Source organism: Galeopterus variegatus, unplaced genomic scaffold, assembly GCF_000696425.1.
Source record: "Galeopterus variegatus unplaced genomic scaffold, G_variegatus-3.0.2 Scaffold889, whole genome shotgun sequence".
Taxonomy (NCBI): Eukaryota; Metazoa; Chordata; class Mammalia; order Dermoptera; family Cynocephalidae; genus Galeopterus; species Galeopterus variegatus.
The window spans coordinates 261,621-274,742 of NW_007727000.1; the positions used below are offsets into that span (position 1 = coordinate 261,621).

Consider the following 13,122-nt stretch of genomic DNA (forward strand, 5'->3'; position numbering starts at 1 on the left):
CATGATTTTCCTGCTTAGGATAAAGATTCTTATGCTTTGTAAAATATAAACAAAGATTCATGATCAGCTTAGAATGTACTATTGGTGTGCCCCAAGAACATTTTTTAAAAGCATATTTTAAAGAAATCATTTTTAAAAAACCCATCAAAACAGATAAACATCATTTTACTTAAGATTCCTATTTTAGATGCAAATAACCCAGGTGCCAAAGGTGTAAAGGTTTTGGCTCTGTCTCTAGATACATCTTTTCATAAAATACAGGTGATGCCTGGGAGGAGCGGTCCGGGGTCGGGCACGAGGGGCATCTGGGGAGACGGCGGTGGGCCCAGGCGCCCCAGGAGTTTTTTGGTTCAAATCTCCCTTCTCTGACATCATTTCTTTTTGGATTTGAAAAAAAAATAAATAAATGGCATTTATAAATCATGAATCTTTGTTTATATTTTACAAAGCATAAGAATCTTTATCCTAAGCAGGAAAATCATGATGCTGAAAATTGGTTTATTTTCTTGGAACAGATAAAAGTTTTTACCTGACGCCACAGAAACAGTACATATAAATAAAAAGGCGGTGTTTCAGTGTAAAATAAAAGTACATAAATAAATACTTAAAAAAAAAATTAAAATCCTTGTTCTCTTATTTTGTATAAAAACATGTTTTTCAGAAAAGGCTCCTTTGGTCAGCTGGCATCTGGAGCGCTGCAAGCTCCCGCAGGGCTTGGGAAAGGAAGCTGGGGTCCCACGGGGCGGCGGCTGTTTACTTGAAGGCCTCCGGAATGTGGGCGATCTGGGGCTGCATGCTGGTGGGCGGGCTGGAGATGCCCTCGGACCAGTCGGAGATGTTGGAGTGTGGGGACGAGCTGGACCACTGGTCGGGGGACTCGGGGGATGGGGTGAGGAAGGGGTGCTCTGGCACCTGCAGCTGGTGGCTTGGGGTGTTGTCCACAGGCGAGGAGGAGTAGCTGTGCTGAGACGGCGGGGTCAGGAACTGGGCGGCGGTCACGGGCGGGACCAGGGAGGATGGCAGTGACGTTGGCAGGGCCTGGCCCTCCGGGGGCAGGACGGTGTGCACTGCCATGCTGCTGGGCCCTAGCGACTGCACGTCTGCCTGGCTCGGCTCCCCACCCAGGAAGCTCCGGCCCAGGGGGCCAGCACCAGATGAGCTCACACCCAGGTGCGGCTGCGGCGGCTGCAGGTTCTGCTGTGGCTGGATGCTCGGCGGCTGCAGGTTCTGCTGCGGCATCTGCAAGTTTTGCTGTGGCACCTGCTGGGTCTGCACCAGGTGAGGCTGGGTGGTCAGCCGCGTGCTGGGCAGGCCCTGGTAGCTCATCATCTGTGACAGGGTGTTGGCAGAGAGGCTGCCATGCAGTGGGCCCATCATGCCATGCTGGAGGGCAGGGGCCTGTGTGCTCAGCGTGCCGGGCACCACACTCCCTCGCAGTGGGTTGTACTGGTTTGGCACCATGCCATTCTGCAGCCGGGACAGCCACTCACACTGGCCGTTCAAGCTCGTGGCCCCGCCCGTGGTGAAATTTACAGCACCCCCGCTGCCGCTGCCACCAAGGACCGTGCTGGTGCTGGAAGCCACAGGAAGATGGGAGAGGCGTGGGGGGGCGGCCTCGAAGGTCAGCCGGCCACCCCCACCCAGCGCTGCCATCTCAGGCTTGGCTGCCACGTTCAGGTGGCTGAGGCCCAGGTGGGTGTCGGGCATGCCGGGCAGGTGGTTGAGAGGCATGGACGGAGACTGCTGGAATGGGGAAGGCAGGAGGGGCGGTGAGGCCACGTCCGACAAGTAGCCGTGGGGTGACTCAAGGGAGTCCACAGGCGACAGCATGCTTGAGCTGTCCAGCAGGCAACCCTTGCCGTCCTGGGACTTCTTCCTCCGCGCCTTGAGGTCCTTGGCCTCCTTTCCACCACAGGCCAGTCCTCTGGTGCTGGGCTTACGGGCCTTCTTGCCCTGCATGGCAGGCTTGAGGTTGCCCAGGTAGCCATTGGGGGAACAGAGTGGTGGCGACAGGGTGGGCGCGCCGCCCAGGGGGGCGCCATGCAGCTGGGGGCTGCGTACCAGGTTGTGCTCATCCAGCAGCCTCACGATGTCATGGTGCATGCGTTCCTGTGCAATGTCGCGTGGCAGGCGGTCCATGTGGTCCGTGATGTCACGGTTGGCAAAGTGATCCAGCAGTACCTTGGCGGTCTCGTAGCTGCCCTCCCGGGCGGCCAGAAATAAGGGCGTCTCCTCCTAGGGACCCAGGTGTGGGGCAGGTGAGGGGCCTGGGGACCTGCAGCTCACATGCCCCCAATGCTTTGTTGCCACAGAGAGCAGCAGCTCGACTCCCACCACCCCAACAGCTCATCTTGACCTGGCCCCGCATCCTACAAGTACCTGGCCTAAGTCTCCTGAAACCTACCTGAGGTGGTCTGCGAGATCCTCCATTCTAAAGCAATAGAACTTCACCTCTATGGGATCACAAACTCCACTGAAAATCTAATGAACTGCAAGCCCTCTTTCCTCCCTGCCAAAATGCACAGGCGCGATGTACTGCAGTGATTTCAAGGAGCTTGGGGATCCCTGAAGGGCACCCGGGGCACAGGGGAAGGAGTTCCCTGTCTGGATGGTCACTGAGCAGCCCAGGCACCTGAGCCTCGCCTGTGTAGTGGACACACCACGAGTCTCTGCAAGGCTGCTGTGTGGGGAGTGCAGAGGGTCTCTAAGGCCTCTGCGCCCTACAGGGGAAGGAGTTCCCTGTCTGGATGGTCACTGAGCAGCCCAGGCACCTGAGCCTCGCCTGTGTAGTGGACACGCCACGAGTCTCTGCAAGGCTGCTGTGTGGGGAGTGCAGAGGGTCTCTAAGGCCTCTGCGCCCTTCAGCCAGTCCTTCTGAGTCTCTGGGGCTCAGTGTCTCCCATAAGGGATAGGATCAAGCTGCCAGCCCTGCTGTGGACCTGGGTCCAGCAGCGCCCCCTGGTGCCCATTGCCTGCTGTGTCCGCTCACCCGGGAGGGGCAGCTGGAATGTGGGCTGGGGGCGTCTGTACTCTGACGCCCTGAGGAACCCAAGAGCAGGAGGGAGATCAGCAGCAAGCCTCAGGGGACACAGGGTGAGACAGGCAGTGCGGAGGACAGGACAGCCCAGCAAAGAGCCTCCTTAGCTTCATAGGATGGACGGGAGCCAAGTGAGACGAGGGGGCAGGTCCGCGTGGTGGAAGGGACTGCTCGTGTTTACACTCAGGGGCCTTACACTGTACCGGGTCACCCCCATACCAGCATTCTGGCTGTATCTGCACCACTCAGGTCACCGTGTCCCCTCCCACCTGGTGGCAGTGAGGCCACCTGAGGACTGGGTAACGGTGACACAGACAGGGCTAGAAGGCGTGCCCTGCTGCAACCACGGCCCAGGAGGGCCAGGGCAGGTGCATGGGGTCTGATGCAGAGACCCCCAGCCAGCCCCGGGCTTGGGTGGTTCAGTAAACACGGGCTGCGGAAGGAGAGTTGACTGTGCCAGGCGCCATCTGAGTGGTCTATGCAAACGTGCACAGGAATTCCCACCACGACCTCGTAGGTCAGGGGACCTCACCTGCCCAGCCCCAGCAGCCCCTGTGCCCCACACGGTCCTGGCCGCACCTTGTTGTTCTGCATGTCCTTGTTGGCCCCATTCTTCAGAAGCACGACTGCTGCGTCCACGTTGTTCACGGCGGCGGCCCAGTGCAGGGCTGACTTGCCTGTGTGGGGGAAGCAGACAGAGGTGGGTTGGGGCAGACCCGGCAGCAGCTGCCATGCCCAACCCCACAGGCTTGGCCACAGCCCAGCATACCCAGATCGTCCACGGCGTTGACATCGGCGTGTGAATTAATGAGGTCTTCCAGCATGCCCTCCACAGCCAGGCGGGCGGCCAGGATCAGCGGTGTCGTGCCGTCGTGCATGCGGGCGTCCAGGTCTGTGGCTCGGTTCCGGATCAGGATCTGGGAGGCCAGCAAGGGCTCAGGCAGGGGCACGGCGACCAGGAGCCCGATGCTCCTGGACCAGAACCAATGCCTGGACCAGGGTCCCCACTGCCTTCCCCGATGCAGATGCGGCCCCACCTGAGACTTGAACATCCCTGGCAAGATGGGACACCATGGAGCTGCACTCAATGCTACGAGGGGCCGGGCCAGAGGGCATGGGCTGTGTCATGCAAACAGACAGACCCTCGGAGACAGCAGGGCCCATTGTGACCATGTGTGGCATCACCCTTACCATGGTCTTGGCTGCTACAAACACTCCGAGAACAGAGGGTTCCAGTCCCTGCCCAGCCACAGGGACACAGCCAGCACATGCACCAGGCTCACAGCGCTACAGCCACACCAGAGCCGCTGAGCTGGGCTGTGTCCACCTAGGCCCCAGGAGAAGGGCAGATGGCCCTCAACTCCCACCCTAACCTTGTGTCACAGGCAGGAAGGGCGGTCACTGTCTGCTGGTAGGTGAAAAACCAGCAGTTAAGGGACCTGCAGTGCTAGCCCAATTCCCGCTAAGCACCCGGAAGTTGAGTCCACAGACGGAGCTGCACATGGGGGACCATCTTGATTTTCCCTTTCAGCTAATCTCAATTTCTTATTTCTGCAGGATGATGTGTCACTTGAATTAAGCAATCATTAAGATGAGAACTTCCTGATGACTATCCAGCATCTAAACCTGCTCCAGGGCTGCTTGAACCTGGTGACCGGCAGCAGGGGTGATTGTCTGGCGGCTTGCAGAAGGAGCCTCTGACAGGGATGTTCCCTGGAGACCCAGGCATCCAAATCCCTAAATCCACCCTTGCCACAGGCTCCCTGGCAAGGCCAGAGCCCAAGGTTTGCAGGCAGGAAGCGGCAGCCTCTAAAGCCTTCTTCTCACAGCCACAGGCAATGCCGGCGGCCATAGCTGGAAGGGAGGGGGAGCCTGCAAGAGGCTGCAACAAGAACTGGCCCTTGAGCAAAGCCTGGGACCCCAGACCAAAGCCTGTCTTGGGAGGGAGGGAGGCCTTGCCTCAGCCTGCAGTCCCCTCAAGCCTCCTGCTAGACCATCTCCAGCTTGGCTTTCCTGAGAGGACCCTCCCAGCTGGGCCTCTTTCAGAGAGCAAAGGTCTGGGGTGGGGACAGCAGCTGCCCCTGCCTATGATGCACTCGGGATCAGGGCTCCCAGGGCCCACATAAGCCCAGCCACTGTCCCAGACCAGGCTGGCAGCCCTGAGGGGGGCAGGTGGGCATGGGCTGCCGACAGGGCAGGGCAGTAGCACCTACCTGGAAGACGCCCTGTGCATCAGCTGACACGGCAGCATGCAGTGGGGTGCGTCCCATGTTATCCTGGATGTTGGCATCAGCGCTGGCCTCCAGCAGGCGCTTGGCGGCATCAGAGCGTGAGTAGCGGGCGGCCAGGTGCAAGGCCGTCTCGCCAGTGCGGTCTGTCTGGTTGTGCAGGCTGGCACCCTGGTAGATGAAGTCTGAGATGACAGCTGGCGCGTCCTCCTCCTCCTCGCTGTCACCCGTCTCCAGGCCCCCTCCGCTGCAGGAGGCTATCATGAGGGGTGTGAAGCCATCTGCATCAAGAGTGCAGACAGGGCAGGGGCTCAGTCCAGGAGGGCTGGCCCCAGCTGCGGTGTGGTTGAGGGTCAGCCACGTGCCTGGGGCTGCTGGAGTTGACCCAGGCTTCTCAGTGACTGAGCCCAAGTCCAGCTCGCGACCTGCAGCTCTGTCCCCCAACCTGCCCCAGACCCAGCTCTGAAAACCCACCCAATAAAAAGACAACACGAGAAACGTGCAGTTAGAAAGTTGACCCTTTGGATGTCTCCAAAAGATGCTTTTCAGGAGAAGAAATTAACTTAAAGGGCAGGGCAAGCCTGGAGAACTGCCCCGAGGAGCCAGCCCGTGAAAGGCAGAGTTGACTCAGGGACACCAAGTGGAGACACCCAAGGACACCAGCTCTCCTCCCAACTTTAGGCTTCCAGAATAGCGACCCCAGGGCTTAGGGACAGGAAGCAGGTGGACTGTGGCAGGGGAAGTGTAGGCTGTTGGCCTCCCATGGTCTCGGCTGCAGGGCCCCTGGCCACAGGGGCCCAGGTGGCTGGCAGCACCCTTACCAGGCCCACGGACGTTGACATCCATGCAGTCGGCATCCACCTCACCCTGGGGTGGCGTGGGGGCCATAGCAGACACGCGCAGGTCAGCGGCGTCCAGGTGCTGCTGGGTCCACTGCCGGTGGTCGGTCTGGTCATCCAGGTTGGGAAGCACCACTGGCTCCTCGAACTAAGTAAGGGGCGAGGAGCGGAAAGCCATGTCACGTGGGGCCAGGGGCACATGTCAGGAAGCCCAGGAACCCTGAGCCCACTGGACTCACCCGGAACTTCTTGGTCTCCAGATCCTCGTCCCCCCACTCATTCTGGTTGTCGTCCATGAGGGCGCCATCCGAGGTATTCTTCAGGGGCCTGGGGGCGAGGGTCCGGGAGCAAGGCTGAGTGGGATCCCCAGGAAATACCCCCAAACCCTGGCTTAAGCGGCCATCCAATGCCCCGCCCCCGGTTCAACACAGGAGGTGGGGCCTGGGGTCCCGACGAGGGATGCCCGGCCAGTCCTGCCTCCTCCAACTCCCCCTGCAGCGGGGCAGCGTCCACTCACTTGAGACCCACAGAGTCCTCGCCGAGGGGCTCTCGCCGCTTCTTCTTGCTGGCCTCCGACACCTTGAAGCCCTCGGGGAACCAGAGCTGGCCATGCTGCCGCCGGCGCTTGCGGGACAGCAGCACCCCGCAGCCCGCGAACAGCAGCAGCACGAGGGCGGCCGCGGCCACGTACATGAAGTGCAGCTGCGAGGGCCGCGGGGGCTCCACCGTCTCACCTGCGGGCACAGGGGCGGTGGACTGGCTCTGCGGCCGGCGCCTCCGCACCCGCTCCCCTCATCCCGCCCCCCGAAATAAGGTCATTTTCTACGCGATTAATCAGAATTGCAAACTATCGCTAAATTCTCTCCGCACCAGCCGGCTATCGGGAGACGGCTTTTACTTTTTCTCCTTTAAGGGAAAAGGATTAGCCAACTTCGAATCGCTGCTCTTGCACTGAGCTGTTAAGACAAAGGATTTAAGGGGATTTTCAAGATACAAACTTCAACACTTCACATGACACCGATCAATTCTTCTCTCTCTCTCTTTTTTTCTTTTAAAAAAAGCTGTAATGATTTTGAAATAATACCCAACAAAGAAAATCAGCGGGGAGAGCATGACAATATGCTGCTAACTGTTAGGGTTGTCCTGAGCTGGCTAGCCTGCCAGGGTCAGGGCACACCAAGGGCACAGCCAGCCTGGCTCAGGTAGCCCAGTTGCCCCAATCAAGTAGGACAAGGTGGGAGTATGGTGGTACCCCTTTGGACACAAGATGAAGGGGGCTGTGGGCCCAGCCCAGCCCAGCCAGTGCTCCTAGATTCCCCAGACGAGCCCTCGCTTCATGTGCCAGGTACCCTCTGCTGTGCCCTTCTGCTGTTGGGAATGCCCACCCCCCACCCATCAAGACTGGCCACAGCACCCCTCCCCAGGACCCCCCACCTGCCTCCTCTGTAGCCAGAACAAAGTGGACACAGTGACTGAACTTAGTTCTTGTCCAGGGAGGACTGGTCATCCCATGGCAGCCCTTGGAGGACCAGGTTTTAATCAGCTCAGTCCCCAGTGCCTGGCGCAGAGCAGAAGCTCAAAAACACCTACTGGACGAAGGAGGGAAGCCTGCTGGGCACCAGGGAAGGTGGTGGGGGAAGGCTGTGGCCATGGGGTCAAGGGCCCTGGGGAGATGCTGCCTCTACTCCTCACCCATGCAGGCCCTTAAGTCCCAGGTCCTCTCAAAATCTGTCTCTTTCACTATAAAAAGGGGAGAGTACTGCCTGCCCAGGGGGCCGCCATGAGGGTCAGACAGGGCGTGCAAGAGGACCAGGGTAGGTGCTGGGGAATTATCTCAGTTGCTGGCAGCAGGCTCCACTCACCCGCGGATGTCCATGGGGTCCAGCTCCCTGCGCCGGCGCCCACTCCCGCTTCTGGGGAGCAGCGAGGCCTTCACCTGGCTGAGCAGGGAGCCGGGCGTGGCCCAGCCCTCGGCAGCACGTCTGATGGGGTGCTTGCGCAGCTCCTCCTCACGGCCGTAGTAGGGGAAGATCATCTGCTGGCCCTGAGCATCGCGCTTGAAGACCACGTTGGTGTGCAGGACGCGGCTGAGCTCGCGCAGGAAGTGGTAGGAGTTGTTGCGCAGCTGCTCGGGTGGCATCAGCACCACCACCACCAGCGTGCCGGCCGCCAGCCGCTCCGGCACGTGCTCCGCGCAGTCCAGCCCATCCCACTCGCACTCAGCGCTGTTGCAGCCCTGGTCGCAGTGCCCATCGCTGAAGTGGTCCTTGCAGTACTGGTCGTACAGGGGGCTGCGGGTGCAGGGCACGCTCAGGCCATCTTCCATGCCGGGGGTCCTCCACGGGGGCCGTGCCCCTGCCCCAGGCCATCTGGCACCTCCATCCCACTAACTGACCACGGGAACACCCCTGCCCTTCCTGGGCCTGACCTGGGGAAACGTGTTGGCCAGCCCCCACGCGGGAGTCCTTGGCCAGTGTCTGGCCCCGTGCCACTCCCCACTCAAGTGCAGGCCCCTCCTCCGCCCCAGCTGCTGTGCCCACTCGCTTACTTGCACTGGCTCTCCATGCGCTGGCAATCAAAGCCGTCGAAGAGGCAGCCGGCTGTGTTGCACTGGCTGTCGCAGCGGCCGTCGCTGAAGTACTTCCAGCACTGCAGCGACTGCGTGCAGTTCTTCCAGGGATCGTTGAAGTTGAGGGAGCAGTCGCCACCATCCCAGCCGCACGCGTGGTTATTGCACTGCAGGCTGCAGACCTTGTTGCCCGCGTCCTCTCGGCACTCGGGCAGCTCGCAGGCCTCTTCGATCTGCGGTGGGGGGATGTCACGCCCAGCGCCGCCCCCAAAGCTGTAATCCAGGATGTGGCACAGGAGCCCGTTGAACTTGGCAGGGCACAGGCAGCGGTAGAAGGGGCTCTCAGACGTGGGCTCACAGCTGCCCTGGTTGTAGCAGGGGTTGCCACCCACGCAGGGGCTGCTGGTGGGGAACTGGCACTCGGGGCCTGTGAAGGAGCCCAGGCACAGGCAGGTGGGGCTGCGTGGGCCCGAGATGCACGTGCCGCCGTTGAGGCAGCGCAGGCTGCCGCAGGTGCGCGCGTCATTCTCGCACGTGGCACCCTCAAAGCCCTGCCAGGGAGGGAAAGGGGTGGGGAGTCAGGATGGGCTGGTTCCCCACATACCACATGCCCTGGCCTGGCACTGGCATGGGCACTGTGTACCCCCCACCTGGGAGAGGGGCGCAGCCTTTCCTCCAGCAGCAAAACCCTTTTAGAAAACGTTCTCTCAACAGTGAAAAGATCACGGGTCTCCAGGGGTTTGGGGGATGGAAGGAGGGGTGAGTAGGTGGGGCACCGGCTGTTTTTAGAGCAGTGACGCTATTCTGTGTGATACTGTGACAGTGGATACGTCAAGCCCATAGCACTACAGCACCAAGAATGAACGGCCAAGTAAAGGATGGGCCTGGGTTAGTAACAATATCGACATCAGTTCCCAAGTGTGACAAGCGCGCCACCCTAACGCAAGACCCAAGAGCAGGGAACAGCAGGCAGGTGGGGGGGGCGCACGTAGCAACTCCGTACTTTCTGTTCAACTTTCCTGAAAACCAGAATGTCCTAAAAATAAGTTCGCTAAAACTAAAGAAGTGTTCTCAGTGGGATGAGATGACAGAGGCCCAGAGGCTCAACCCCCAGCTGTGTGCCCACTGGCAGTGGGAGCGCACCCCCCAGCCCTTCAGACCCAGGGGCCCCTTGCAGCCTGTGGAGCTAAGCGGTGAGGCTGGCCCCCCGCCTCCTGCGGCAGCACCTACCGCTGGGCACTTGCAGATGAATCCACGGGCGGTGTTGGCTGCCACGGCGCAGGTGCCCCCGTTTCTGCAAGGCTTGCCCTTGCAGCCGTCGATGACTGACTCGCAGCGGCGCCCTGGGGCCAAGAGTGGGGCAGTGAGGGCTCGCCCCCGCACGCCCCCAGCCCCCAACCCAGCCTGGTCTGCAGCACCCACCGGTGTGGCCTGCACGGCACTCGCAGTGGAAGTCGTTGACGCGCTGCACACAGTTCTGGGTGCCGCGGGCATCGCAGGGATTGGACAGGCACTCGTTGACGTCCCCCTCACAGCGCTCACCCACGAAGCCGGCCGGGCAGGTACAGCTGTAGCCGCCTACCTGGTCCACACAGGTGCCGTTGTTAAAGCACTTGGGGCTCCGGGAGATGGGGTCGACCAGAGGGTTACAGTCGTCCAAGTTGATCTCGCAGTGCACACCTGCAGGGCCCGGGGGCCACGTCAGGGACTGGTGCTCAGCGCATCCAGCCCTGCTCCGTCCCGTGTGCGTCCTGGGCTAACGGGAAGTCAGAGCTGGAACATAGACGCTCAGGAAAGGCGGGATGCTGCCAATGCAGCTGGAGCCCCATGCCTCCTGCTGTGCGGGACACACTCTGTCCCTTCCCACCCTTGGCCACACAAGGCAAAGTGGAATTTCTGGCTTTGCCAGGATGCCTCTGGCTGGTCACAGGGTACCTGACTTGCAAGCTTTCCCCTAGCCATGGACACCTTGGACCCCAGACCTCTGTATGGTGTCCCTTACCCTGCGTGCCCCGGGGACAGGAACACTTGTAGGTGTTGACGAGGTCGATGCAGGTGCCCCCGTTCTGGCAGGGGTGGGACAGGCACTCATTAATCTCCTCGGAGCAGTTTGCCCCATGGTAACCAGCTACACACTGTGCAGGGAGACAGAATGGGGGGGGTTGCAGCTCAGCTGGGGCTGGGGCATGACACTCCCCCCACCCCACTGTGCAGGCTGACAGGGCGCAAGAGCTGTTTTGCCCAGCGAAGCTTTGGGTCCCTTGCACCTGGAAGACCAGGAGGAAGGCTACCGCCCAGCAGACCCTGAACAGGACTTCGATAAGCTTAGAGTCACTGCCCAGTTACTAGGGCATTAGACACCGTCACACAGGAGAGAGGTGAGGGTCTGAGGCAGGTGTCAGCTGAGCCCAGACACGACCCGGGGGAGGGGAAACCCCATCCCACTCCTCAGCATATTTTTCTTCCTGCAGGTTCCCTCCTCCACACTGCCTCCTCCAGGTAGTCTTCCCTAATTGCCCCAGCCCTCCCTCAGTGGGGCTGAACAAAGCACAGGTCTACTGGGTTCAGTCTTCTCTGCTGTACCAGCTCCCAGCCCAGACTCTTACGTACAGTGACGCTCATGCCAGACATACCCTCCCACCCCAAGACGGGCCCCCACCTTGCAGGAGTAGCCCCCCAGGTAGTCAGTGCAGGTGGCCCCGTTCTGGCAAGGGCTGGGCGAGCACTCGTCCACCAGGTCCTTGCAGTAGCTGCCCGTGTAACCCGCCTGACAGCGGCAATGGTGCGTGTTGCCTGTATTCACACAAAGCCCTCCATGCTGGCAGAGGTGGGTAACGTCGACACCTGCAGCGGACAGGGCGGGAGGGTGAGGCCCAGGCTCCCCTCCCCTGGGACCACCATGAGCTTGGACCATCCTGGCCTCAGAAAGCAAATGCCTGGTGAGTGCTGAGGAACCTGGGGCCTGGGCCAGGCGGGGCGGGTCCGGGGGACAGGCAGGGCACAGTTGCTACCTTGCCTCTGTGCAGCCACCTCACAGGAAACACTGGGCACGTCGCAGTAAAGGCCAGTCCAGCCACTGTGGCACTCGCAGCGGTACAGGGTGTTGGTCTGCCAGCACTTGCCACCGTTCTTGCAGGGCGAGGAGTCACACCAGCGCACGAGGTTCTGGGGACAGGCAGGGTGAGACAAGTTCTGCACCCCATCCGGCCAGCTCTCAAGAGGAACAGCTCTCTGGCCATCCCACCCGACGGCTCAGACACACATCTGCCAAAGAACCTCACATCCCAGGTGGGTTGTGACCCCATTCTGCAGAGGTGCAAACTGAGGCCCATGGTCCCTCCACCTGCCCCTCTTGGGCCAAGAGCAGCCTGGGGCTGGAGTCTCTCTCTAATTCTGTCTCTCTCAGAGGGCACTCGGCAAAACCAGACACCAGCTGCATTTCCTTAAAGAAATGTCTGTCTTCAAAAATAGATGCTTTTTTGAAGCTTTTTATAATTAAAGTTGTACGTGAAATCTTTTTTTTTTTAAAAAAGATGACCGGTAAGGGGATCTCAACCCTTGACTTGGTGTTGTCAGCACCACGCTCACCCAGTGAGCGAACCGGCCATCCCTATATGGGATCCGAACCCGGGGCCTTGGTGTTGTCAGCACCGCACTCTCCCGAGTGAGCCACGGGCCGGCCCCGTACGTGAAATCTTTGATGAAAATGAATGTTTGGTACTCTTGCCTGCTTTCTATGAAAGCACTGACTTTAACTACCTCCTTCCAAAATCGCCTGTCCTTGTCCTAGCTCTGCAAACCTGTTATTGGACTGGGAAGGTACCTCCCGTTTCCACAGCTCTGACTCCTTCAATGGTAACACAGCCCAAGGACTGGGCACCAGCTGGCAATTCGGATCTTCAGGAGCCAGTTGACCAGGGCAAGCCCCCCTGCCCTCTGAGCCAGCTTTCCTCCCCCTTAACCCAGGGGTGCGGTGAGGTGACCCCGAGCTGATGTTGGATCCACTACAGACTGGTGCCCTTCCTCATCCACCTCCTGCCCGGGCACCTCTTCGGTCCACCCACTCACCTGGCAGTTGAGACCGGTGTAGCCCTGGGGGCAGGTGCACTTGTAGGTGCCATAGCTGTCCTGGCAGGTGCCACCATGCAAACAAGGCTGTGAGTCGCACTCGTTGACGTCGTGCTGGCAGTAGCTGCCCGTGAAGCCGGGTGGACATAGGCAGGTGAAGGAGTTGATGCCGTCCACGCAGGTGCCACCATTGAAGCAGGAGCTGGAGGCAGCAGACAGCAGGGGAGAGGTGAGCAGGGCGCAGGCAGGTCCCTGTCCGAGCAGGCACCCCCATACCAGCATCTCCCCTTCGACTCAGGCCAAATGGGCCTGATGGCCAGGACAGGAGAGAGCAGCTGGCTGACCTCGGGGAGGCCAGTGGGAGCCCAGGGGCCTCAGACT

The 13,122-nt window shown here is 60.3% G+C and overlaps 1 protein-coding gene across 1 annotated transcript in view; it reads right to left on the reverse strand.

Annotated features, from left to right (window-relative positions):
• Positions 1-149: 149 nt before the first annotated feature.
• Positions 150-13,122, reverse strand: part of NOTCH1 (notch 1) — a 55,009-nt gene continuing 42,036 nt past the window's right edge. Inside the window, exons 23-38 of the mRNA XM_008573207.1 lie at positions 12,742-12,943; positions 11,685-11,838; positions 11,333-11,517; positions 10,676-10,808; positions 10,096-10,353; positions 9,904-10,016; positions 8,653-9,224; positions 7,967-8,395; positions 7,797-7,867; positions 6,622-6,838; positions 6,344-6,431; positions 6,087-6,252; positions 5,251-5,546; positions 3,807-3,954; positions 3,617-3,714; positions 150-2,235 (exon numbers count right to left, since the gene is read on the reverse strand). Of these exons, the coding sequence (XP_008571429.1) occupies positions 754-2,235; positions 3,617-3,714; positions 3,807-3,954; positions 5,251-5,546; positions 6,087-6,252; positions 6,344-6,431; positions 6,622-6,838; positions 7,797-7,867; positions 7,967-8,395; positions 8,653-9,224; positions 9,904-10,016; positions 10,096-10,353; positions 10,676-10,808; positions 11,333-11,517; positions 11,685-11,838; positions 12,742-12,943 (4,612 nt within the window). The 3' untranslated portion in view covers positions 150-753. The remainder of the gene's footprint in view (positions 2,236-3,616; positions 3,715-3,806; positions 3,955-5,250; positions 5,547-6,086; positions 6,253-6,343; positions 6,432-6,621; positions 6,839-7,796; positions 7,868-7,966; positions 8,396-8,652; positions 9,225-9,903; positions 10,017-10,095; positions 10,354-10,675; positions 10,809-11,332; positions 11,518-11,684; positions 11,839-12,741; positions 12,944-13,122) is intronic.